Genomic DNA, 26,455 nt, shown 5'->3' on the forward strand with positions numbered 1-26,455 from the left:
AATGCTTCGGCAAGGGAGACTGTGATGACATCCTGCAGTCGTGGAATCCCAGAATACACAAGACCAATTGTAACCTGATTTTGTCTATGGGGATCTTGTGCGAGTGTGAGATAGCAGCAGCAGCAGCAGCAGCAGCAGCAGAGCCTACAGCCTCTGCAGGCCCCTGGGCAACATGGGGAGGGCGGCTCCTCGCTCCTAAAAAGGCCGTGGCTGAGGGCAGAAGGGGCAGAGTCAAGGCTGCCCCCCTAGCCCTTAGCACTACTTGGAGCGTGCAGTCTAGCTCTCCAGTTTAGTGCATCATCAGCAATTTAAAGTGTCCAGTTGTCGCCATTGCCACTGAATCACTGGGCCCAGGGGCAAATGCCCGCCCCCCTGGTCAGCAGGCCTGGATAGCAGCAAGGAGTTACTCAGTTTTTTAAGAAGACTGTTTTTGTTTTTTTACTCCCTGTTGCTTGTCTCCTGCAATCCTGAACTTGGAATATGTGTCCTCACAGTCTTTATTTCCTCCATCTTGGGCACCATGCTTTGTAATTGTAGTGCTGCTTAGGGGCATGGACTTTCATTTAGTTAGTACTTTGTTCTGGTCGGTTCATAGATTCATAGACTTTAAGGTCAGAAGGGACCATTATGATCATCTAGTCTGACCCCCTGCATAGTGCAGGCCACAGAATCTCACCCACCACTCAGAAGCACTGTGTCCTACTATGTGGTTGCAGGGTGTTGTGCTGTACACACTAGCTTGGACGTGAGCGTCTTTAATTGTTTGTTTTTGTTGCGTGAATCTAGCACTGAGTCATGAAAAACACTTTACATGCTGAACTTTAGAAATAGCTCTAAGAGAAAAGGTGTAGGTCACATTATGTGCCATGGCCATATCCCTTTAAGGGTTTTCAGACACTAGCCAGATGACCTGCTAAGCCCCTTGCCCCTTGCACTGTGGCAGGATAAGAGCATGTAAAGCCCAGTAACATTTTAACTATGAGATTAACTCTACTCCAGTTCAACAACAGAGCCTCTGCTGTTCTTTAGGATGAAAGGTGCTGACTATGGTATCCGTCCATATGCCACCCCACACCCTCCCTTCCCCCCCCCCCCATCCCAGCTGCAGTCTCTCCTGCTTTGCAACACTCAGGAAGTACTAGCCTACGCCCCTTTCCCATTTGGTGGCCTCCCAGTGAGGATCCAGTTTAATTGTCATCATGGATTGAGTGTTTATACTCCAAAGGAGAAAGTCCAGCAACCTGCCAATGGGCCTATGCTGCGCCTCCCAAGGTTCCAGGTGCAATCCAGCCAGAGAGAAGGACATCTGTGGATGAATATAATTTAGATTATCAGGGCTCGACAAATAATACAATCTACTCGCCTGTGGCGAGTAGATTGTAACCCGGAAGAGCCAGGTTCGGGCAATCTACACATGCGCAGAACAATCTGCACATGTGCAGATCGCTGGACAGCGCGGCTAGTGAGCGGGGCTCGCCACTGTTCGGCAAGCCCTGTAGATTATGCTCATTCTCCATGGCAGTATCCTCCACATTACTCATGGAGCTTTACATTTCCCTGGCTCTGTGTCAATACAGCTCTTTTGCCTTCAATCTTTCACTTTTAGGCTGTGTCTAGACTACATGCCTCTGTCGTCAGAGGCATGTAGAGTAGACACATAGGCAAAGTCAAATGAAGCCGCGATTTAAATGATCGCGGCTTCATTTAAATTTACATCAGCTGTTTGTCCGCTCAGCGCACTAGTCTGGACGCTCCCCTGCCGACATCAAAGCCCTTTGTCGGCAGCCCCATTATTCCTCGTGGGATGAGGTTTACCGGGGCTGCCGACAAAGGGCTTTGATGTCGGCAGGGGAGCGTCCAGACTAGCGCGCTGAGCGGGCAAACAGCTGATCAGCTGTTTGTCAGCTCAGCGCGGCAGCCATGTAAATTTAAATGAAGCCGCGATCATTTAAATCACGGCTTCATTTGACTTTGCCAAAACAACAAATCTACATGGCTCCGTCGACGGAGCCATGTAGTTTAGATGTACCCTTAATGGCTGCAGAATTGGGCTCTAAGGGCCTGATCCAAAGATTGAAATTTATGGGATTCTTTCCTTTGACTTCATTGTAGGCTTGGGTGTAGACTCTGAATGTGAGTAGAAGTGTAGGTACACTATGAATCACCACAGTGAATGGACCCAGTTATGCAAAGGCTAAAATTTAAGAGCATGATAGGCCTGAATAAGTTATTTTTAAAAAAGACGTGTAGAAAGTTGTATTGGGTCATCTGTTATCAACCTTAATACAATGGTATCCTTTTAATGCATGAGAACTACACATTGAGACTGGCCACATTCACTCAGTGAAACTGACTAATTTGACTAGTCTACAATGAGTTCAAGATGACAGAAATATTGAACAATGTGAACAGCGTGAAAATCAAATTAGGTGGATACAAGTGTTTTTATGTCTTAGCTCTATACTGGGGTGGGATAATGCTAATACAAGTAAAGGACTATTAACTTTGAAGTATGTATTTTCAGGAACACATGTAGCTGAGGAATTTGATGGAGTCTGCACAGTGAAATGTTGAGGCCACATCTGGAGTATTGTGACCAGTTGTGGGCCCACCACTATAGAAAGGATGTGGACGCATTGGAGAGAGTCCAGTGGAGGGCAACCAACATGATTAGGGGGCTGAAGCACATGACCTATGAGGAGAGGCTGAGGGATTTGGGCTTATTTAGTCTGCAGAAGAGAAGAGTGAGGGGGGATTTGACAGCAGCCTTGAACTATGTGAAGGGAGATTCTAAAGAGGATGGAGAGAGGCTGTTCTCAGTGGTGACAGATGACAGAACAAGCAGCAATGCTCTGAAGTTACAGTGGGAGAAGTCTAGGTTGGATATTAGGAAAAACTATTTCATTAGGAGGGTGGTGAAGCACTGGAATGGGTTACCTAGGGAGGTGGTAGAAACTCCATCCCTAGAGATTTTTAAGTCCCAGCTTGACAAAGCCCTGTCTGGGATGATGTAGTTAGGGTTGGTCCTGCTTTGGGCAGGGGGCTGGACTCGATAACCTCCTGAGGTCTCTTCCAACCCTAGAATTCTAATTCTATGACTCTATGATTCTATTACTAAAAAACATATGGACCTAAGTAATCCGGAGTGACTAGTAATTTAAGTGATCTAGTCTTGGGTGTTTAACTTGAATCTCCTTAATAGCTCCTGATTTTCAGAAAGAGATGAGATTCCAAAATCACTAGGCCCTTTTGAAAATGTAAGTCACAATTTTTCAGTTTGACTGTGTTCTTTAGAGTGAATTCCCTAGAAGATAGAAACATCTCTCATACCCTAATTTCTGATCTCAATCATTTGAGTTAGAATTGTGTAGGACAGAAGTCAATTCAGGTCTGAAATGGGGACTATAGAAAGGTAGAGGGGGGAAAATGAGAAGTTTTTTAATTAGCCACCCGCAGCTAAAATTAAGCAAATTGTGTCTTGGTCAAAGTTGGCATGGCTTGAGGTGCATCATTATTGATTTTTAAGGCTTCAGTCCTGCATCTTGCATGGTATTGGGAGAATCCTGAATTTATTTAGACATTGTGACAGCATGATACCATAACAATGTCTCCTGACCTGATGACACTGTTACCATGACATTGACACCTTGCATTAGCACAACATTGTGATGTCAAGGTGTTAACACATGCATACCATTACATTATGATTATTGCTCCACAGGACAAGCAGGCAGCAATAACGGGGTTAGCACAATTTTCATATTTTGGGAGGGAATGTGGACTAATGGTAAGACCAGGAGATTGGAAGCCAAGAGCCTACATTATTGCCTGGCTCTGCCACTTATATGCTGAGCGACCTTGGGCAGTCACTTAACCTCTCTGTATCTCAGTTTTTCCATCTATAAAATGGGGATAATAGTATTAACTTACCTTACAGAGAGGTTTGGGAAGATCAATTAATGTTTTCAAAGCACTTTGAGCAGTCTGAATGGGAGGTAGGATCTCAATGTAGAATCCATTAGGAAGTTTCATCAACTTCAGTGGGGATGGGTTTTCACTCATAGTCTTTAATATCATTTCACTGTGCAGACTACACCAGCTGTGTGTGTTCCTGAAAATACGTACTTCAAAGTTATGAGTTGTAAATGAAAGTACTTGAGAAAATTCCTCAGGAAAGAAACAGAGAAGATTTAAGACTAAATTACCTGATATATTGATGCTCTCCCCATTAAAGGGAAAGCAACATCTCTTTATTCTTTTTAAGAGAAGAATAAATGAGCTGTGACCAAACAATTTAAACATGGCACTGAGAGTTTGGGTTTCACATCCTCAATGGGAAACAGAACAGAGAAGTGAATCCCCTCGAAATAAAAGTGAAGTTAATAATTGGATGGCTTTAGCTGCTCACCACATCCTGTGTATGTTGATCATTCTGTTTATAGCTAAAAGGAGTCTCTCTAGAATCTTCTTTACCATTTTAACTCTTTACTGAGCCACATGCTACTAACTATACAATACCAAGAAAAAATCTAGCTTGCCCCACTCTTCCAAGACCACAATGTTTAGAGAGTAATGGTTTCTCTTCCCCCCTGCATGCCCCCTTGTACAATCTTTCACACATATACACACACACCACTCCTTGTGTAATCGCTCACTCACACTCTGGGCATGTCTACACTAGGAGCTATTTTGAAATAAGTTATTTTGAAATAACTCCCAAAATAACAATTTTGAAATAGCACTATTCCTCTTCATAAGCAGGAGTTATTCTTTCAAAATAACAAGCCCATTATTTTGAAATAATGGGCTTGGTAGTGTGGACGCTTGCCTTGTTATTTCGAAAGAAGGGGAGTTACTTTGAAATTACTCCCTAGTATAGACATGTCCCTTCATACATACACATAGACACTCATCCCACAGAACTCAATCACCTTGGTATGAGCCAACCAAAGAGAAAAGAAGAGCTCCACAAATGAAAATCGATGATAATTTTATACAGCTGAAGCATGTCAGTCAGTTATAACCTCATTACTGTTCCATAGTGTTATTACCACCCTGTGACCAACCTGAGGTCAGAGGGCATAGCTGCAGCTTGGCTTGTGTATTGACCAGAACAGATCTTTCTTTTTGCTTTTCAGTTTCTGTTGCTTTGCTGGTTGATTATGATTATTTTGACTATGACAAGATAGGGGCCCGTAGCACTTTTTCCTTTAGTGGCAGGTTTACTCATCTTAACAATTTGACGTATGACGGCTCTGCTATCCATCCATCCATCCTTTGTGACAAACGTCTGTTCGTCAGCCATTTGAATGGCACTAATAACGAGGCAATATTCTTTTGGGACCAGCTGCAATGGACACATTCATCACTGCCACTGGATGATGTCTTCTGACAAACTTTTTCACCAAAACATGCAGATTCAGGTCAACTGAAACATTTTGTGAATTTGAGCAAACTGTTTTGGTTAAAAAAAATTTTTTTAGAAATGTTGAAACCACAGGCACCGACTCTAGGAGATCCGGGGCTGGAGAAAGCACAGCGAAAAATTAGGGGGTGCTCAGCACTTACGGGCAGCCAATCCCCTCCTCCCAGCACCTTTCATTTGCCAGCCGCTCTGCTAACCAACTCCTCCATCTTCCTCCCAGCATTGCCTGCCCACCAGGAACAGCTGTTTCATGATGTTCAGGATGCTCCAGGAGGAAGGGAGAGGAGCAGGGACAGGATGTGCTCAGAAGAGGAGGTGGGTCAAGGTCAGGGGTTTGGGAGGAGGAGTGGAATGGGACAGGACAAGGGTAGGAAGAAATGGAGTGGGACTTAGGGGAAGGGGTGGAGTGGGGGAAGAGGCCTGGGCAAAGAGGGTGGGGGCTGAGCAGCCCCTGGCTAGAAGGGAAGTTGGCACCTCTGGTTGAAACAAAATGTTTGGTAATGGTTTGATTTGCTGGGCTAGAGTCACAAGGGGCTTTAGGTGGCATTCACAATGCTGAGGCACAAGAAGAGAAGAAGGTTGTGGAGATGCCCCTCCTTATACCATTACCCCAGGCAGAGACCCAGGCTGAATATTGAATTACATATACAAAATGGAACAGCTTCACCAGGAGAGACTGAGATGCCCCAGAAAAGGCAGTAGCTAGGTGTATGAACCTGGATCTCTCACATCCCCACCGACTGCTCTAACCATGGGGCTGTTGGCCTAAAAGGGGCAGCATTGCCTTTTCCGGCTCCTTGCTTTTGTGAATCTAGCCTATCATTTCCTTTTATTTTTAAAAATGGTTTAAAATGCCCCAGATGGAAACAACATATCTCGTTCAACACAGAAGGATTTTCCTCCCAACTTTTCAACATAGCATTTACCCACACGAAGCTTCCTTCACACACACACGCAGCACAGAACTGCCAGCAAACCAAAAAATCAATTCCGCACCCAGCACCAGGGTTCATCACCACCACGCCTAGAGTTTGTGTTTACTTTAGCCATCAAGGGCGCTAAAGGTGAATGAGATGTTCATCTTTGACTCACAGTTCATGCCCTCTTGGAACTTGTAAAGAGCCTTCATTCTGATCACTGCTGCAGTATGATCATCTCCCTTCACCTAAGGGTCCAACCCTGTCTACCAATTGCACATTTGGTGACAATCAGTGGGCATGCTGGCTTAGTAAAAGAAATTTAAGTATGAATTTAAGGACTTGATCTACAGGCGGCCTGGAGATAGAACTGCTCTCTCCAAAATATCTCAAGTGACTTAAAAATCAAGTGATTTTAAAATATAATCCATTTGGATTCTTTCTGTATTGGCTTTCTGGTTTGTGAATCTCCAGGAGTTACATTTTCAAGCTTTCCTCTGCAAACACAAAAGCTAAAAACGTATTTTTGTAATGAAAACTGAGAATCTCACATTATCACAACTCCCAGAAAATATTGAGACTCACATGGGGCTTTCCCTCCCATGCAGCAGCAGGAGTAGTGCTAATTGCTTTCACCAGGCAGCCTATAAAAATAAGTTGTATTTACGCAGTATCTTTCATCCCAGTTTTACAAAGCAGAGGCATAGTACAGAGGAAATACCCTATCAGTTGATATACAGCTCTCTCTGAGCTGGAGCACAGCAGCTGGTTAGTGGCATCCCATAAAACCACCCAACAGATTAGGACGGCAGGAGATGAATGCTATCTCTAGTTGGTAGTAGATAGCAACGGCCCCTAAACTGAAATTTAGCTAGGACTCCAGGGCTAACGTTTCTACTCTTGTGAAAAATATGAATAGATTTTAATGGCCAGTGGTCTGAGCCTCTGTGTCGTTTCCCATCCAAAAGACTGTCTCTCCAGCTGCACTGAACCCCTGGCACCCTGTTAAGACTGTCTCAGTATCAAGAGGAAAGAACGCCATCTACTGTATCACCAGAACCACTGCAAGATCCTGGATTTTCTTTGTCGGGAGCGGGGAGGGGAAGAGTTTCTCATCTTGGTACTGAAAAATTCAGTCTGGCGTATCATGTAAGGTCTGTGAGCTACTCCTGTGAGTCAGCTTCAAAGACTGTAGAATGGTCTAATAATCAGCTACTAAGGAGAAAGTGCTACCCTTGCAAAAGTTCTTCCCCTCCTCCCACTAAGTCTGACTTTGCTTTGACCTGCTTATCAGTTATAGTCCACAGATAATTCAGTCTCTATTCTGTCTCTTAGCTCATCAAATTCACATGACTTGGCTTTATTGCATAAATCTATAACATGCTAGTCAACCATCTCACCAGCCAGCTTGTAGAAAAAAATGTACTTTTCCTAAGTGACATGCATGTGTGGATCATACTTGAAACTTTTGAATGCTAGCTTTTGTTTGCTAGCCTCCTTCATGCTCCCATGGGAATATATGGTAGCTCTCTCATGTATCTGGCCCTTCCATGTTTTGCAGTTGGAGGACTTCATCCTCTCTCATTTTTCTGCAATGCCACTTGAAAATGTAGAAGCTCTGCAGCCACGTCCATTTCCCAGCCAGGCTCCCTTTTGGAATAAAGGACTCTAGACTGCGTCTAGAATACACCTCTCTGTCGACAGAGAGATGTAGATAAGGCATGTTGAAATTGCTAATGAAGCAGGGATTTAAATATCCCGTGCTTCATTACTATAAACATGGTTGCCCCTTTTTTCAAATCGGAGCTTTTTTGGAAAAAAAAATGCCAGTCTAGACACGGATCTGTAGAAAATAAACCCTTTTTCGAAAGATCCTGTAAACCTCATTTTTTGAGGAATACAGGATCTTCCGAAAAGGGGTTTATTTTCTACAGATCCATGTCTAGACTGCTGTTTTTTGTTTTTTCCCAAAAAAGCTCCGTTTCGAAAAAAAAGCGGAGGCCATGCGCGGGATATTTAAATCCCTGCTTCATTAGCAATTTCGACATGCCTAAGCTACATCTCTCTGTCTACAGAGATGTGTAGTCTAGATGTAGCCTAGGTGAATTAACTTGCTCCAGGTAAGGTTTTAATATCCACTGGTGATAGGAGCTGGAGGTATACCAACCACAGGGTCTGATGTGTGCTGCAGGGTATTCATTTATCACAGATCCCAGTCTTCCTGGCAGTGTGCTGTTGGCTGTCCCTGTAAACCCCGTTCACCACTTCAATCTAGTCCCCACAAAGCATTTCTATTTTGTGCTTGTGCCTACTGAACACACAAAATACAGCGAAGCTGGCAGCATTTAGATTATAGGCGCAGACTAAATTACATGTATATTTTTCTCTTTATCACACGGGGGTCTCATTTTACAACATGCTGCAGTGCAAATAATTTTGTTTCTCTGTAGTACTGTTCAGACTCTGTGGAGTTCAGATACAATGGCAATGAGCACAGAATAAACGCTGATGGTAGAGAACTGAAAGCACCCAACTTAGGCATTGTTAGCACAGTAATTGTGTTAGGTGAATGTGGCAATTACTGTAATCCAATCACTAAATCTCATGCCACCTGGAACAATTCTAAGAGACTGAATGTTAACCAGAACACCTGCTTTAACTCCAACTATTTTTTTTCAGAAAATGCCTCCAAATCTTGATCTTCCCCTTGGACAGTTTAAAGTTGACTAATATAAAGGATGACACTATTACCGTATATACTCGATCATAAAGCCCATTCATTCATAAGCCGACCCCCACCCCAAGTTAAAAAAAAATTAAAAATCGCAATGACCTATTCATAAACTGACTCTATATCAGTAGTTTGCAAATTTCCGACATAAGCTGCTGGCACGTTGGGACGTTTTGTTCACCTGGAGCGTCTGCAAGCACAAAGCCTCTCAGCTACCACTGGTTTCTGTTCACCGTTCCCAACCAATGGGAACTGCGGGAAGCAGTGCGGGCCAAGGGACATTCTGACCACTACTTCCTACCACTCCTGTTGACCTGGAACAGTCAACAGCAGCCACTGGGAGCTGAGGGGCTCCGTGCCTGCAGACACTCCAGGTACATAAAACGTCCCAGGGCGTCAGCGGTTTGCCCTGCTGAGCTGTTAACTGAAGTTTGCCAAACCCCACCCCCAAGTTAAAAACAAACTGGTAAAACATTATGACCCATTCATAAGCCAACCCCTACTGTTTACTGCGTCATTTTTTACCAAAAAAATGTGGCTTATGATTGAGTATATAGGGTAATTATATTTTTTGTTAAGATGCTTCTGTCACAGTGCTTCTCCCCTGAAAACTAAGTAGTACTAGACTTCTGTACCTCCCCTCTCCATTCTATTCATCTTGGACTCAACTCTATCCATCTATTCTGCTGTGTGGTCTTTCTCTGGGCCTTCTCTGTTTTGACTATGTCCTTTCTGAAATTAAGTGACTGAAGAGAAATACAACAAGTGAACTATTTACCACTATTTTTCACTGTTATATTTTCCAAATTGATTTTTAGCTCCTTCTTAATTCAGGCTTACTATCTTATCCCTTTTACTAACCCCTTCAGTGATTTGTATAAACGGTGTCATTGCACTGTCAACATGATGACACCAGATCTTTCTCTTGAGAAGTTAACCACTAATTCAGAGCACACATGGCTGAGATGATTTCTTCCAAAATGTATTATCTTGCATTTGTCCATCTGAACTTTATCTAGCATCCTGGTGTCCAATCTCCAAGTTTTGTTAGGATTTTCTAGTATTCCACAATCCTCACTAGCTTTAACTAATTTGCAGTTCTAATAAATAATTTAGCATTGTCAGCAAATTTTGTTGCCTTCTTACTTGCCCCGTTTCAATTATGTTAATATTGTTCAGAATACTATTTTCATTCTCTTTACCTGAATTAACCTCATTCCATGTAGAAATAAACAACAAACTTTCTATTGTTTCTATTCATGGTTCTATTCCTTTTTTCAGACACAGGACACTTGGTATCCTTTTGATACCAAGTTTCCTTATTAGACTTTTGGGAAAATCTTTATCAAGAAGTCTTTTGAAACTGTACATGCAGCCTGCTTTTTCTTGATCAGCTATTTTAGTAATTTGGAAAAGTCAACTGATTAGAGGAGCATGATTCAGCCTCACAAAAAGTTACCAAATATTACTCATTTCCTTCAGCTGTGATTTTGCTCAGCTCTTTTTCTCAAAACAAAGTCAAGGTTAGGAGTCTATAAATTCTGGTATCTACAATAGCTCCTTTTTGAAGATTGGCACCTTCTAGATTTCATATGATATACAATATCAGAGCTAGACATTTTGTAAGGCTACTCAAAGGGCTTCTTCCTGCACCACTGGAGTTAAGAGTTTAGACTTTTTGATTTCAGGGGAACTCGGAGCAAGTTGTACAACATTTTCTTTTGAACATCTGCCATCATGGTGCCTCACCCATTTCCCTCAAAAGTCTAGTCTATTGCCCAGTTGCTCTAGAGTTTGAGAGAAACTAATTTTTAATAAATCCTAGTTTTAAAAGAGTAGTTATTTACTAACTTCTTTATAATGGAAATGGAGCTTTCTAGTAATTAGAGAGGAATGGGATTCAGGACGCCTGGGTTATTTTCAGGGCCAGCCCACGACATTTTGGTACCTGAGGCGGGGAGCTCAAATGACGCCCCCATACCCCCTCGCTTGGGCCAAAACTTTGAAAGGTCTCAATTCTGCCTTCTTCCTGTTCTACTCCTCTCATGGAACTCTACCATCTCTGTGCATCTAGAGCAGAGAGAATACATATGCACCAGCAGCAGACACAATTTTCTACACTCTGGGTCCTAGTGGCACCCCCCCAAAATCTAGCACCTCAGGCAGCCGCCTCAGTTCGCCTCATGGTAAGGCCAGCCCTGGTTCTTTTCCTTGTTCAGTGAAGGCATGTAAAGTGCTAATTACACCAGGGGATTGAGACACTGGAAGTGTGGACTCATTTCTGGCTCTGCTCTGGATTTGTGGTGTGGTCATGGGCAAGTTACTTAATCTGTTTGTGGCTCAGTTTCCCAATCTACCTATAAAATGTTCTATAGGGATTCCAGAGATGATTATTCAAAGCATTATAGTAATACAATTGATCATTAAACTTTAATGGCAGATTTCTCAAAAGTGTCTAATATTAGCTTAGCTCTTTTTCCATGACTCTCAATGGCAATTTGACCATTGACTGATGTGGGAACCAATTTAAGTCAATGTTGGATGGCCTGAAAGCTCCATTCTAAGGCCATGTCTACACTACACAGAAGATCGATGCTGCTGCAGTTAATCTTCTGGGTTTCGATTTAGTGGGTCTAGTGAAGACCTGCTAATTTGAACTGAGAGAGCACCCCTTTGGCACCGGTACTCCTGCTCCTCACGAGACGTAAGGAAAGCCGATGGGAGCATTTGCGCTCATTGACCTCCTGCTGCATGGACTGTGATTTAACATGTGTCAACTCTACCATCATTAACATAGCTGGAGTTGCATACCTTAAGCTGACCTTTCAGGTCTAGTGTAGACTGGGCCTAAATGTACGCGTTTACTGTATCAAATGCCTCCCTGAAATCCAGAGTCTTTCCATCATATTCCCACTATCTAATGAACCAGTGATTATGCTAAAGAAAATTATTATTTCTTTGGCATGACCTATATAAACCCAAATTGTAGTGCACATAGTTGGTGTTCTGCCAGTGTTCTGTGGCCTGTGTAATACTGTCTTGCATACGTAACCATTGTTTAAATCTCAGATCAAAACAAATCACGCCACATTGTTTGTCAGTTATTAGACATCTTTCTCCTAGTCACACAGCCTTCATTACCATAACAATAATTATTACATAGTGCTTTATTATATGCTTGGGAATAGTTAGCACATTTGTCTTTTCCCACACATTAATAGCTTCTCCTGACTCTCATGATTCACCAGTGCTTATTTCTCAATGTCCCATGAATTCTTTTAAAATTCCCACTTGCGTTTCATCAAGGCTTGTGGATTAATATATTACTAATGGAATTTTTGGTTTGTACTGCAGCGGTGGCCAAAGGCCCTGACCAGGATTGAGGCTTCATTGGGCTAGGTGATGTGCAAACATATGGGAAGACATGGACCCTGCTCCTAGGAGTTTAATAAATATTTAGTTTAGTCCAATAATGTGATTTGGAGTCTTTCCAGGCTGATAGTTCAAACCCATCCCCAGTGACTGCAATGTATCACCATCTGGTGGTTATTTATCGGCTTGAGTGAAATGGTTTGGGGATCTCAAGCACTGTGTCATGGTCAGAGGAAATGGAGTCAAAGGGCACATATTCTGGTGTGGGGGACGGTAACTGACAGGACCACTAGTGGAACAGGGAATGAAGCAACCCAGGCATTTGGACAGAGCAGTCCATAGTTTCATGAAGATCTGCGCATTCAACTTAACCTGCATTCGTTGTCACGCTTTGCTAATGAAAACAAATAGGCTCCCAGTGACTGAGGTTCACATCACAAAGTCACCACCACAATTAGCAGTAAGTGACATGCTTTGTAGAAAATCTTCACCTGGCCCAGTATTCCAGATGAGGGACTTACAATTGGCTCTTTTGCTGTCTGCCCTAATTTTACTTCCTTTGAAACACTTCTGTGATACAAAGGGAAGGGAAAGTACTTGTATCCACCCAATGGTCAGAGAAGAGTCAGCGTAGCCAATCCTCTACAGTTCCTAATGTAGGAGGTGTATTGGAAACATGTCTGGAGCTTTCCAGTAATTCCCAAATGGCCTACATTAACACTTTCCCTCCTGTGGAAAAAATATGAATTTAAAGATTGCATCAGTATTCACAGGCATGAAGTTCAGCAGAAGCGATAGACTTGAACTTGGCTCCCTCCCCAGTGTACCTTCCCCCAGGCTAAAGGGCATTTTGATGGGATGGGCAGGAAAGAAAGCTTGCTGGCTGATACAAACACCTTGGCGAGGCTTAGAACATGTGCATTGCAGTGGGAATGTTCAGAAAATTATGGAACAATACAGAATTAAGTTCATGGATACGCAATTTTCCCCAACAGGATTATACATTAGCCAAATCTGGATGAATTTGCAAGCAGGGAGCAAAAGACAGCACCCTTACCTCAGTTCTACATCCCTGCCAAATAGCAAGATCCTATGCCAAACCTTGGAGGCACTAGAGTTATTTCAACAAAAACAAACAAACAAAACCCTCTGGACTAATATTTAACATTGGCAAAAATACATTCAACCTCCAGCAAAGACCAAGCATGGAAAATTGTACAGGTCAAAATTTGTCAGATACAGTTGGAATTGCACCAATGTAATTGGCATACAGTGACTGAAATGCTTTATATTCCTTCTGGGTGGGAGGTTCTATACAAATTTAAACCATTTGTCACTACAGCACGTATGGGTTTATACATCTAGAGTGAGATTTTGGAAAGAGGTCTGGAATTTGAGTTTTCTGTGAACTGAAACTTTATGTTTCAAAGGACTCTCTCTGCCTATCTTCTGTGAAGTCCTCCATTTTGGAGAGCAGTTTCTGCTCACATTTGCAGGAGGTACCACTTGGTCCCTCATGGGGACTTTACTGTCGTTCTTTCTTGAATTGTTGTTGTTTCTACTGATCTAAAATAAAAGTAATTTATTTGAGAGCCTTTGGCCGCCTTTTTTGCATTGAACAAAACAAAGTTAGCTCTAATCAGGCTGGGGTTGAAGTGAAACTATTAAAATGGCTTTTCCTTTTTTAATGTAGTTGTTTTGCTCTGTACCTCAGCTCAGATCCTTGCCAGCGAGCACAAGGCAAAGCTAACAAAGTGGGCAAAGGGTACCCCTGCACCAGCTATGTGCCAGGCCCATCCCCTGACACAATCTACAACAGCCAAAGGCAAAGGTGGATAGGACATCTGGGGGTCCGTGGACATAGAGAAGCTATGGTGGCTGTGGTGGAGGGTAGTGGCAAAAGAATCACAATGCCCGCTCCACATTTCTGGATTCCCTTCCCCCATATGTGGGAGCTCTAACTGTGACTATCTAGGCTGGCTCTAGGTCCATCATTTATCAATGCTGTAACCTCAATCTGCAGTGCAGAAATTGCTCCCACACCTTCATATGGTTGCACTGTTTCTTTTACTAAACTGGCCTACTTTCCATGTTGTGATGAATATTAAAAACATTTATATGGCCTAGTTAACTTACTAGCATTTGGCAAACCCTGATAAGACATGCTCCCTCCCTTGAAGAGTTTACACTCTAAGCTAAGACAGAACAAATACAAGATAAGACACAAGACAATAGTGCAGGCAATGAGGTTGGGGGGTGGGTGGCCTTAATGAGAAGAAAAGAGGAATTGTTTTGAAAACATGGATTTTGAAGAATGGAGAGGATGGCTATGAAATGAAGACACAAGACCTATTCCAGACAAACAACCGCATTCACGGCAGCCCTCTGCCTTGTGCAGTTATAGACATCAGCGCAAAGTGCAGTAAACTGCTATCAAATCTGAATGGGAATGATTTATACACCCACCATGTAAACAGCAACAGCAGAAGGCAAGACAATGTTGAACCTGACCTATAGGGGGCAGTGTAGTAGAAGGCACAAAGCCAGAAAAAAAAAAAGAAGGCAAGTATGCTGCAAACAGTGGAAAAGTAAGAGCAGAGACGTAAGGCCAACATGACATCTGGAGCACATTTACTTTACACAGATGGTTCCAGACACAGATTTTAACTCTTTTCTTGTATCACCCGCAGTTTTTCCATTGCTGTGCAGTTTGTGCCAGCACTTCCCTCCCTCCAGTATGTTCGGAGCCTTCTTTACAGCTACTTAACAGTGGCAATGTACTAGACACAAGAAAATTAATCGCAGAAAGCAAATGTAAGTATAGGCTCAGTGTCCTGTTATGTGGAAATGTATTAATGGCATTTGTATTTCCAGTGGAAATTATAACATGGCCGTTAAGTTCAGCCAGCATCCTTACTCAATAGCCTGCCAAAATGACACCTCTGCATTTTCCACACAGCACTATCTTGTCAATTCCACTAGTGCCAAGTTTGTCACAAGTTATCCAAATATTTTTTATCCTTTCTGCAGAGAGCAAATTTTACCTCATCGCCTACTTCCCCCAACCAAAATGAGTTTAAGTATCTGAGCTATTGATAAACTATGAGACCCTCTTGTGTCCAGCAAACTGACATCCTAAAACCCAGAAATGATTAGCAAAGATGTCATGTCATTTATCTCATGCTGGATGTTTTTAATGTTATTTACAGATGAAAAGTCAGGAGGATTAAGAGCTTTTAATATTTGCCCAGTACTGGATCTACCAACCCCTGCAAAAATAATGGTGTTGGCTACTTGGGTTTCCTGCTACCGCAAAGTATATACACATACACTCTCTCTCTCTCTTTTATAAATGTTTACGCACCCAAGTTGCCAGGAATTGCACTCCCGTCGCTTCCTACCACCTCAATGCACTTTCCTGTATCTTTGGGAGTTTGTTTTCTTACCGAGCAGCAGCTACTAGTATGCCTTTTTGCTTTTGACCAGAAGGCTAGGCATTTCCCAAGAAGCCAGCAGTGCCTGGCAGAGGATGCACCTAAAAGCAAAGGTTTCCAGCTTGGGACATTCGTACCTCCCAGTGGATGCACAGAAGTGTTACATATAGGGAACACAAGACCAAAATAAAAAGATTTTTTTAAAACAAACCTTAAGGACACCTAAGGGTAAAACAGAGAGGTATCCCTGTACTCATCCACCCATGCACAATATTTGTAAAGGCTACTGAACAACTGGTATACAGAATGGGGAAAAGGTCTAAAAAGACACTGGGGGTGGATGAGACTAAAAGAAATGCACTTTTGTCCACTCCCCTGAACTCAACAAAAATAGGATTATGATCCATACTCCAGGAAACTGGGATCAGAAAGACCCTGAATTGCTTCTTTTACAAGCAGACTCTGCCTGTTTAAACACAGTGTACTTTAGAGCATTATGGTTGGGAAGGCATATTCATTACACAGGAAGACCTTGTTTTCAGAGGCTTATAACTTTCTCACCTGAGAATAGGTTCCTCTGACAATTTTGATATTTCTGAAAAAAACCAAATCCCCATAGTTGTAAGAACTAGAAAATCTTGGACTGTGTATGTTCCAAATCTTCATTTGGTTTAAATTTTGCTCTTTAAGCTAACCACTCATTATAGTCACTGAGAGTTAATCAGAGTAAGGACTAAGAAAAAGCTGAGTAAAGAACTCATAATTTCATCTTATGTGATTTTCTTCTCTCTTTTAACAATGCACTGTGACGTGAAGGTCTTATGAGCCTATCTGAGACAAGCATTTTGAAATAAAGTGTTCATTGGCTAAGAGACCAATTAGGCATCAGCTTAAATTTCTCTGTGCTGGCATCTTTGCCATCTAGCCCAAACAATATTACAGTGTACATCCATTTCCACTTTGCAAACTTTGGTTCTCTGCATTGAAATCTGAAACAAAGTGCACACAAAATGGGAACTGAACAGCCATGGGCAATAAAGGCTACACCCCTTGAAGACAATGATAAAACTCCCATTGAAGGCATCACGTCCCATGAAAAGATAAAGGTAATTCAGGAGCAAGGCTATCAGATCTGGTGGAGCCTTTGGATTGCCAACTTTAACTATTAGCGATTATTAGAAGACCAGTAGAGGGGGTGGGGAAGTAATTATCCTACATCTGCCTAATGCAGGCATTTTCATCCTTTCCTCTGGAGCATCTGGTACCGGCCACTACCTGACATAGGATACTAGCCTACAGGGGCCAAACGTCTGAGCCACACTGGCAGTTTCCATGTTCCTCTGTGTGCATGTGGACTCGTTAACACTCATCTCTCCCTCTCTTTTTAAAATGGTGTCAGTGGGTGAGCTTGATCAGTAAGAAGACAAGCCATTGGCCTATGCCTGAATCTGTTGATGAAGGCTCACGTGATGGCAATCCAAAAGTAGCGCCTACAATAGAGGCCTACACAGGAAGAAGACCACCAATTTGACAGTGCTGGCTCCCAAGTCCATTTGCACCATCCAAGCTGCAAAGTAGGGTGTGCTTCATTGAAGAGCTACTGCATGAACTCCAGAGGGCACATTACATTCAAATGAGCACATGCATGTGTTTACTCAAGTTTGTGGTGGCTAGAAATGTTTCTTTTACTCTTTTAAAAATCAAAAGCCATAATTAAACTCAGTGCAAAAATGTGATGGTGATGTTATATTTGAGAATGGACACCGCTGTTTTTTCTGCCTCCAAAGAGGCATGCATAGGTGCACACACAAATTCCTAATCTGTGTGTGCATATGGCTAGTCTGGTTTGTATTTATCCAGGCACATTCTCAAAGGAGGGATTTGCTTGTGCACAAATCCAGGCATACCTCGTGGCTGAAAGTCAGGCTCTCACAGTCTAAATCCAGATTCCCTCAAAATTCTTACTGGACATCAGTGCAACCAGCATTTGATCCTACATGCACAAACGTTTTGAAACAGAAAGCTACAATTCCGATAGTAAGTACGTGTATATTGCAGTCATTTAATATAACGCACAAAATATGCGCAATAATGCTAAATATAATCGATGTACACTGAGATGAGTTGATTGTTATGGGGCATATAATAGAGAGTCCAATCCTGCATTTCTTGTGCACACAAACTCTCATTCAAACCCGCATGAGTTCAGTGTGCATGGAATTCAGGATAGTGCCCACTCTGGCACACCTTCCACTCTTATCCCGAGTCCTTTGAGTAATCAGTATTGCTCTGTACACAGTACAGGCAATCAGATTCACTTATAAAGCCAGGCTCCAGGCAAAGTGGTCATGAAATAGTTATCTGTGTTGGCTTCCTCATTTGGACTTGGTAACCCTTGGAAAGTCCCTGGAATGACGTTTCCAACCTAACAATTAAAAAGGATTTAATTATAGAGAGGCTCAGAGCTCTGGGAACAAGCACCATCCACAGAGCCAGTAAACAACTGCAGAAAATAACATGCTCAAGCTGCTCTCTCTGCTGGTTGCTTCTCACTTCTGGCAAAAAACAAAACAAAAATGAATGAAGAAAGAGAAGGAAAATTAGAGGAACTAGTGTTCTAGCCTCAAATAAAGAATTAAAAAAAAAAAGAAATCTGGAAAGGCCAGACTCTATGGGTGTTTGCTCTCACTTCGTTATTTTGGCTGCTCTTGGATATTGAAGGAGGGGGGGAAAGATCAGCAGCCAGGAAGACAAGCTTAAAGCCCAGTTCCTGAGACTGAAGCAAACAGAAGAGGAAATAGGAACAGGGATCATTTGTTTTACGTTTTAAAAGTGCTCTCTCTGAGGTGGGCTCGCACTCTGGACTCTGCAGTTAGGGTTTCAGTTCTCTGTGGAAGTCTGGGGCTACGTGAGGAAGCAGAATATTCAATACCATAGTGAGATGCATTTTAAGGAGGGGTTCATAGTCCAAATCTCATTCTGGATGGATTAACAAGGGACCAAATCCTACAGTCCTTCCTCTGACAACATTCTCACTCCCACTAACTGTAGGGCCAGTGTTGCCTGAAGAAGCACTGAAAGTTTTGACCCAACAAAAGTTTTACATTTAAGGAGCCCCACATTAGAAGCCTTGAAACGTAAGCTTCTTATAAAGGAACCGCTCCCCCCTTCCTTCCATCAATATCAGTATACATAATTCTTTGTGTACTAAAATCTGGAATCGATTATTTGCTAAGAAACTTTACTCCTCTCCCCAGCTTTATGATTTAAAATTGCTAAAAAGTGCCCTTTGGGGACTGGGTAAAGAATGGAGGGCAAAGGGAGAAATTAGCAAACACCACTTTCAGGACTAAACACATATTTTAATGATTTAAATTAATATGGATGTGAGTTATTTCCTTTCCAGAGCCTGCCAGGTTTCAATAAAAATTGGAAAAAAGTGGTAAGAGTAAGAGGGTGGGGGATGTGAATCAACTTGAAGACAGTCAGCCTGCAAAAATGCAAAGGCAGCAGCAATGTTAAAAATGGATTCAATCAATTTAAATCAAAGTAGACAAATCCAAGCCAGCCCAAACTGGAAACAACGCTTTCTACTTGTGAATACAATGCCCAGTTCAGCTGTAGCCCTTAGAGCTTAAACCATTAAAGTCTAAACAGTTTGTGAGTGTTCTGGGTTTTTATTTTACATTGATTAAATAAGTTTTTGTTAAAATTTGTTCAGGGAGAGGAAAAGAATCATACTCTTATTTTGCCCTTCTAAAGAAACGTGCTTATAATTAGGTGACCTAATTATATTGCAATGGAAAATACACTTAACACACACATTGTTTCATAACAGATCGAGGAGTTAAAAATGTTGTGGAATAAACATCTGAGGTCCGGAATGGGTGAAACTTACTGTAAAAAGGACGAGGAGGCGACAAAGGACAAATGGAAATATATAGGAAAGAAAACAACAGTTTAATATTTCCACTTCAGTCTAGTATTCCATTTCAGAGCTTCAGAGGGGAAACTGATCAGCTTTTGCAAACCTGTTGCTTGCCTGATGCAAACAGCAGATAAAGAAGTTTATGGGTTGTTTTTTTAAGTCGGTCTGTCATGGTTCAATCAATGGGTCCCGCTTTTGTCTCTCACTCCCCCAAAAGAAAAAAAAAGGAGTGAAATCAAACCTGGATGGACTGAAAAACCATGTATTACATTCAAAGAGGCGAAGGGACAGGAGCACAAAATGCAACGGGCACTCACGAAGAAAGCGCAGCCCGCGCAAACACAAAATTCAAGGGAACTGAAAGGGCCTTGTTTTTTGTCCGTGCTGTGGCTTGCTCTCTGATCGCCTTCTCAGAGATCAACGTAAATAGATGTCTGCCAATGTGTTCAGTCAGAAGGAAAGCTAAGCCGCTGAAAACTAGGTCCCTGCTTACTGGGGTTAAAAGACTAGTTCTCATGGGGGAAGGGGACCAACCCATAAGCATGCAACTGGTGTCCAGCAGGGAGCAGAGAGATTCGATCGGAAAAAGCAAACGTTCCTCCCTGTTTCACAGACCCGAGCGCAGGCTGCCCTCCTCGTCAGTTTCACAGTAATTACAGCTGGGAGACAGGCAGATGAGTCTCGGAAAAGATCAAGTTTTGTTTTGTTCTTCTGCTCGCCCGGCCCGACCACAAAGTACGCAGCTGCTCGCGCACGCACCCTGCCCGCTCTCCGGCGGGCTGCGAGCTGCAAGGGAAGCGGGGGAGCTGGTGGGGGTGGGGGTGGGGGTGGGGGGGGGCGCTGCACAGACTCAGCTCCAGGCCTCGTGCCGTTTGCAAAAGCTCAGTGCAAGCCGGGGGGGGGGGGGGGCGGCGGATTCGCATGACGTCACCGCCCATTGCATAATTCCAGCACTCACAAAGCAGCGCGCGCCCTCCCCCCCGCCTTCTAATCACAACCAAGTTGCACATGCACGCGGGGGGAGGCGGGGCACTCTGCAAAACTTTCCTCCTCGCACCCGAGCGCGGCACTGAACGGGCTCGGGCTTTGCCCCCCCCCCCCCCTTCCTCTCGAAAGTTTTCTCGGGCCTGGGGTGAGTCAGTGCGGATGTCAATCATCGCCCTCCTCCGCCCCCTCGGCCGCCTGTCAATGGGCCGCGAGCTCCGCCCCGGCCGGCCTGGCCGCTCGCAAACTTTATAAATCGAGTTTAGGCGGCGCGGCGGGGGAAAGCGAGCTGGGGCCGGAGCCAGGCGCGGCGGCGGCGGCGGCGGAGCAGGGGGGGAAGGAGCCGGAGCGGGGCTGGAGGCTGTGCCTTACTCACCGCGCCGCGATCCCTTGCGCCGGCTGCTGCTGCTGCGCTGCCGCCCTCCTGCTCCCCCTCCCCCCGCGATCGCCCAGCATGTCCACGGCTCTGGTGTCTCCCACCATCTTCGACCTGAGCGAAGTGCTGTGCAAGGTACATGGGCTCGTGCGCGGGAGGGGCTGCCCGGCCCCGCTGCCCCAGACCTGCCCCTCCAGCGTGGGCGACGGGGGCTGGGGTTGCGCTGCGAGTTGCGCTGGGGCGACACTTTGCTCGCCAGCCCTTCTGGCGCTCGCCGCGGGCAGGGCGCGTGGCCTCGGCGCTCGTACGGCCCTCGCTGCTTGAAATGAGTCTGGTCCCCACCCCGCCCCGCCGGGCTGATCGTGGCTGGGTTGTTCCCCCGCTCTCTTGCTAGCAGGGGCTAAGCCAGTCCCGGCGGACTTGCGCAAGGGCGTGACCGCCTCCTCGGGCTGGCTGGCTTTTGGAAACCGGCTTCTGCCGCTCTGCGAAAGCTGTGCAGAGGTACTCGGTCGTGTGGCCAAACTGCTGCGTTCCCTTCCCCACCGTCTCCTTCGCCCTCCTCCCAAAAACCTCCAGGCCGTTGCCTTTGATGTGTGTTGAATAGTTTCAAACCTCCACTGCCAGGAACCCGAGTAGCTGTGTTCAACTGGTGAAGCACGTTTCTCGTCTCCCTGGGCTTTGGAACTGAGACTTTTAAACGCACTAGAAACGCAGATTTTCCTCTTTCGCGTGCTTATGCGTGTGTCAAGGCAACCCCTGGCTTTGGAGAGCTGTGTTACGGGGGGGAGTTGGTAGAAGGAACTCTGGGAAGCTTTTTCTTGAGGTTTTTGCGCGGCCACTTTTAATGGCTTAAGTTTTAGGCTGCTGCTGTAACGTGCCTGCTTCTTGTTTGCTATGATTTTTTTCCCAAGCTAGCTCTGCTTCTATAGTTGCACATTTACTTTAGGGCAAAAGGATCTGGGTGAGGCGGTTACTGTAATAACCTTTGCAGGCTAGTGTGCTGCACTCTTGCAGTTTTACTTTTCTTTCTTTCCTCCTCTTCAGATCAGCTTTGTCCCCCGTGCTCCTCTGCAGCCCCATGGATTTATCCTTTGTGTAGCGAAATTCTTTCTAAACATTTCTTAGTTTATAAGAGCTGATTTAAAGAGGGAGAAAAGTACTTTTTCCTCCTACTCCTGAGATTTTTTTCCCCATGGTTTGAAATGATCGGCATAGAATGTTTACAAATAGAAATTCTTGTCTGACTCAGTTTTTGTATGTTTACTTAAGAGTTGACAATGAAGCTTTACTATTAAAACAGGGGTAGGAGTTGTCATTCAATATGTGTGAGCAAGGGCTATGCCTCCCCTTTTTAAAAATAACTGTTAAATCTGCTTTTCACACAGTAAGTGCGACTGTAGCAAACCCCTATAATTTCTCTCCCCAAAAGAGGAGTTTTAATATTTAAAACTTGAGTCTGCAGCTGAAGTAACTGGTTCCTGATCCCTGCCAGACTTTCCTTGCAGCCCAAAGGCTAATTGCAAAGGAATCCTCTTGTGGTTAAGAGTGAAGACTGGCCTGGATCAGATGAAATGCCATTGCTGTGCTGGAGGACCAAGAAATTAGATTAATTTAAATCAGTAATTAGTACACTTTCAAAAAAGTCTTATGCATTTACCAATTTGTGTCTCATACATAGGGTTGTCCAAGATAATGTTTCTGCACTCTTCTGTAGTGCAGAAAAATCTACAATTCTAAAAGCTTTCTACAATAACCTCCAAACTTAGAGAGGTCTATGGACAGGGAGGAGTAACTTGAAAAAGAGATGACAAGAAATACTGGTTCTTGGGCCTGAAAGGGGTCCTGAGCCTGGTGGAGATGTGGCTGTGGGTTTGGCTGTGAAGTGGAGTGGGCAGTTACTTCGCCCTAGGGGAGGATTGTATACATTTTGTAGAAGAGTAGTGGGTTTGGCTCTTGCAGACACAGCACTAGGTGTGGGTAGGTGGGGCACCCAAGTTCTTGCCTAAGGCTGGGAAGGTTATATGTATTGCAGGGTCATTGTGGGTAGGTGGGGCACCTGTGGTCCTTACATGGCACCCACTGCCCCAGGCAACAGGCTGATTAGCTGTTCTAGGAAGTGGGCTATTTGAAGCAGGGCTATTTTGCAGAGAGAGTGGGGCTAGCTTTGAGATCGGAATGGATGTGGTCAGTTTAACTGGGATTGAGCTGCAGGGGAGAGCTGGAGCAGACTGGGTGACTGTTTCTTGCTTTCTCTTCACAGAGTAACAAGATGTTGAACTACAGCCCTTCAGGTGTTGGAGGGTGTCTGTTGGATAGGAAGGCAGTGGGCACCCCAGCTGGCGGGGGTTTCCCCAGGAGGCACTCGGTCACCTTGCCCAACTCCAAGTTTCACCAGAACCAGCTCCTAAGCAGCCTCAAGGGGGAGCCGGCCCCTGTGCTGGGTCCTAGGGAAAGCCGTTTTCGGGACCGCTCCTTCTCCGAAGGTGGCGAGCGCCTGCTTCAGCAGAAGCAGCCCGGGGGACAAATCAACTCGAGCCGCTACAAGACAGAGCTGTGCCGCCCCTTCGAGGAGAACGGTGCCTGCAAATATGGTGACAAGTGCCAGTTTGCCCACGGCATCCATGAGCTGCGGAGCCTAACCCGCCATCCTAAGTACAAGACAGAGCTGTGTCGCACTTTCCACACCATTGGCTTCTGCCCTTATGGGCCCCGCTGTCACTTCATCCACAATGCCGAGGAGCGCCGTGCTGTGGCCGGGGGCCGGGACCCCACCATTGCTGACAGACCCCGCCTCCAACACAGTTTCAGCTTTGCTGGCTTCCCCAGCGCTGCTGCCAGTGGGCTGCTGGACAGCCCCACCTCAGTCACCCCACCACCCATCCTGAGTGCTGATGACCTTCTGGGCTCTCCCACCTTGCCAGATTGTACCAACAACCCCTTCACCTTCTCCAGCCAGGAGCTGGCCAATCTCTTTGCCCCTAGCTTAGGGGTGCAGGTGTCCAGTGGTGGTTCACCCACTGCTTTCCTCTTCAGGCCTATGTCTGAGTCCCCCAATATGTTTGACTCGCCCCCAAGTCCTCAGGACTCCCTCTCTGATCAGGAAGGCTATCTGAGCAGCTCCAGCAGCAGCCACAGTGGCTCAGATTCACCCATCCTGGATAATTCAAGACGTCTTCCCATCTTCAGCAGACTCTCCATCTCTGATGACTAAACTGGGTTTTCCTTTTGCCCTCTTCCCACCTCTATTACAATGCTAAGCTGAAATACCCCCATCCCCCTTAATGCCCCCCAATTATCAGGGTTAGGTGTTAACATAAAGGTTGTCCACTTGCCTGTAGCTGACTCACTGGCTTAAACCTTAAGTGCCAAATTACAATAAAAAGCAATAACCGTTTACAAAATTAGTGCCTTTGAACATTTTCACTGTGACTGTATTACCTCTCTGGCTGCAGAGGGCACCAGCAGCCTCCTTTAAAGCTCTGTGCACTTCCAGATGTGCGGGAAATATCCAGAACCAAGTGCTCCCTCCACTGGCCACAATAATGCATTGTTTCTACTTCCCTACCTTCCCATTGGCCAGTCTCTGCTAGACCTATGGCATGTGGACAGCTGTTAACATCCAATCCTTTTCCCCTTTAAAGACTAATCTTGCCTGGATCTGCTCAGGTCTGCAGGAAGAAAAGCTGAGAATGGACAAAGATTGTAACATGAGTGGGACTTGTGATTGGGGGGGAAAAAGCCAGATGGACTATGAAAGACTTGATTTTGGTGCTAAAAGTTCCCCATGTATATGTGTGACATCTTTACAAACAAATAAAAATAGAGGGGGTGGGCTAATGGAATTCATTCCACACACGCAAGTTCCGTGTATTCCAAGTTCCAGTAGACATAGCTTTAATGGTTTTGCTCTAGAGTACATTAGATCTATCTTAGAGCACTCACGCCAAGCTTTTTATTATTTTTTCTGGGTTTTTAATTTTGTATAACTTTTCAGAAATTGGAGAGCAAATTTTGCTTGTCACTGCACAACAATATAAAAAAGCTTATTTAACTTATCAAAACGTATTTATTGCCGAAACCTATGCTTTTTGTTAATTTTGTTCATATTTATCGGGATGATGAATCCATAGAATATATTCTTTTATGTTTAAATTATGATCTTCCATATTAATCTTAAGATTGTGAAGTGTCTTTTCCTTTCCCCCCCCCCCACAGTTTAATATATTATACTACAATGACATTTTTGTAACGTTACACTTTGGTTATTTTATTTTAAAAAAATGAAAAATTAATTTAAAAAAATGCAAAAAGTGTGTTTGGATTATTTATTTTAGAATGTCCCCCTTTTTTGTGTTGGACTGCAAATTGAGTTAATGTACTTCTTTGCCTTTCCTCTTCCTCCTTCTCCTCCCCCCCAAGGTCATACACACCTGGGCTTTAGAATGTATGTGTATAAGTTCTGTTGTAAGACAGTATGGAAAGAAGACATTTTACTTCCTCTTTTTTGATAGCTTCTTAAGAGAGACAAAAGCCTTTGGCTTAAAGTGCCTATTTGAAGACATTCCAAATGCAGTTTGTCTTTGCCTTTTTTGTATTCCAAGTTTGGAGTTTTCCTTGTTTAGGTGAACGGGACTGGCACAAAGAAAACAATGAATGTAATTTTTCCCCTGTTACTGTTCACTACATTGCTTTTTTTCCTCTGTAAGTTTATTTAAAAAAAACTCTTTTGTAACGACTGTTTGCAGTTTAAATCAATAAACCCCAAGTTTTTCAAGAAACTGACAGTGAAATTGTTTTTTCTTGCAAAAATGAGATGCTGTTTTTAAAGATATTCTGCATTTGAGTGACTGCTTCCTCCCAACCCATAGTCTGCACAGAGAACTTTGATACTCTACCTCTGTTCAGAGATGAGAATACGCTGCTCCATATAAACAAGCAAACCGGTGCGTGGTTTCTGCTAAGACTACACATGCAGTGGCTTATTCAACCAGGTTTGCTTGATTTTTGTCAAGTTTACATTGGGATCTTCCTCTTGTCTTAACTTTCAGAGTCACTCAGGCTTTTCCCACAAATTTTCTCTTCTGATATTTGTATCTGAATCTCCTGGACTGGCTTTCACTCCTGCCAGGGATAGACCTTTCTTGCACTAGCAGAGTATGAGCGGTGTTTTCAACTAGGCTCTCGTGTGCTTAACTTTCTGATTAAATTATTCTAATTACTTAGAGATTTCAGGGTTTGTACATTTGTAACTTCTAGCTTCTCTTTTAGAGGAACTATGTGTTTAACAA

General features: G+C 44.0%; 1 protein-coding gene across 2 annotated transcripts; it reads left to right on the top strand.

Annotated features, from left to right (window-relative positions):
• Positions 1-5,707: 5,707 nt before the first annotated feature.
• ZFP36L1 (ZFP36 like 1 zinc finger CCCH-type) lies at positions 5,708-25,945 on the top strand. Of its 2 annotated transcripts, none has more exons than XM_089778528.1 (2): positions 5,708-5,740; positions 23,428-25,945. In XM_089778528.1, exons 1-2 carry the CDS (start codon positions 5,723-5,725, stop codon positions 24,376-24,378), a joined length of 969 nt encoding a protein of 322 aa, XP_089634654.1. In that variant the 5' UTR covers positions 5,708-5,722; the 3' UTR covers positions 24,379-25,945. The 2 variants fall into 2 exon arrangements, with proteins under 2 accessions (XP_089634654.1, XP_006130342.1); XM_006130280.5 differs by lacking the exon at positions 5,708-5,740 and adding an exon at positions 21,051-21,302.
• The last annotated feature ends 510 nt before the right edge of the window (positions 25,946-26,455 follow it).

The sequence above is a fragment of the Pelodiscus sinensis genome, chromosome 5 (assembly GCF_052426305.1).
Source record: "Pelodiscus sinensis isolate ZL-2025 chromosome 5, ASM5242630v1, whole genome shotgun sequence".
Taxonomy (NCBI): domain Eukaryota; kingdom Metazoa; phylum Chordata; order Testudines; family Trionychidae; genus Pelodiscus; species Pelodiscus sinensis.

Coding starts and splice junctions, on each gene's coding strand:
- ZFP36L1 (XM_006130280.5), top strand. CDS start 21,246: ATGTCCACGGCTCTGGTGTCTCCCACCATCTTCGACCTGAGCGAAGTG. Junction 21,303..23,427: donor TGAGCGAAGTGCTGTGCAAG/GTACATGGGCTC, acceptor TTCTCTTCACAG/AGTAACAAGATGTTGAACTA.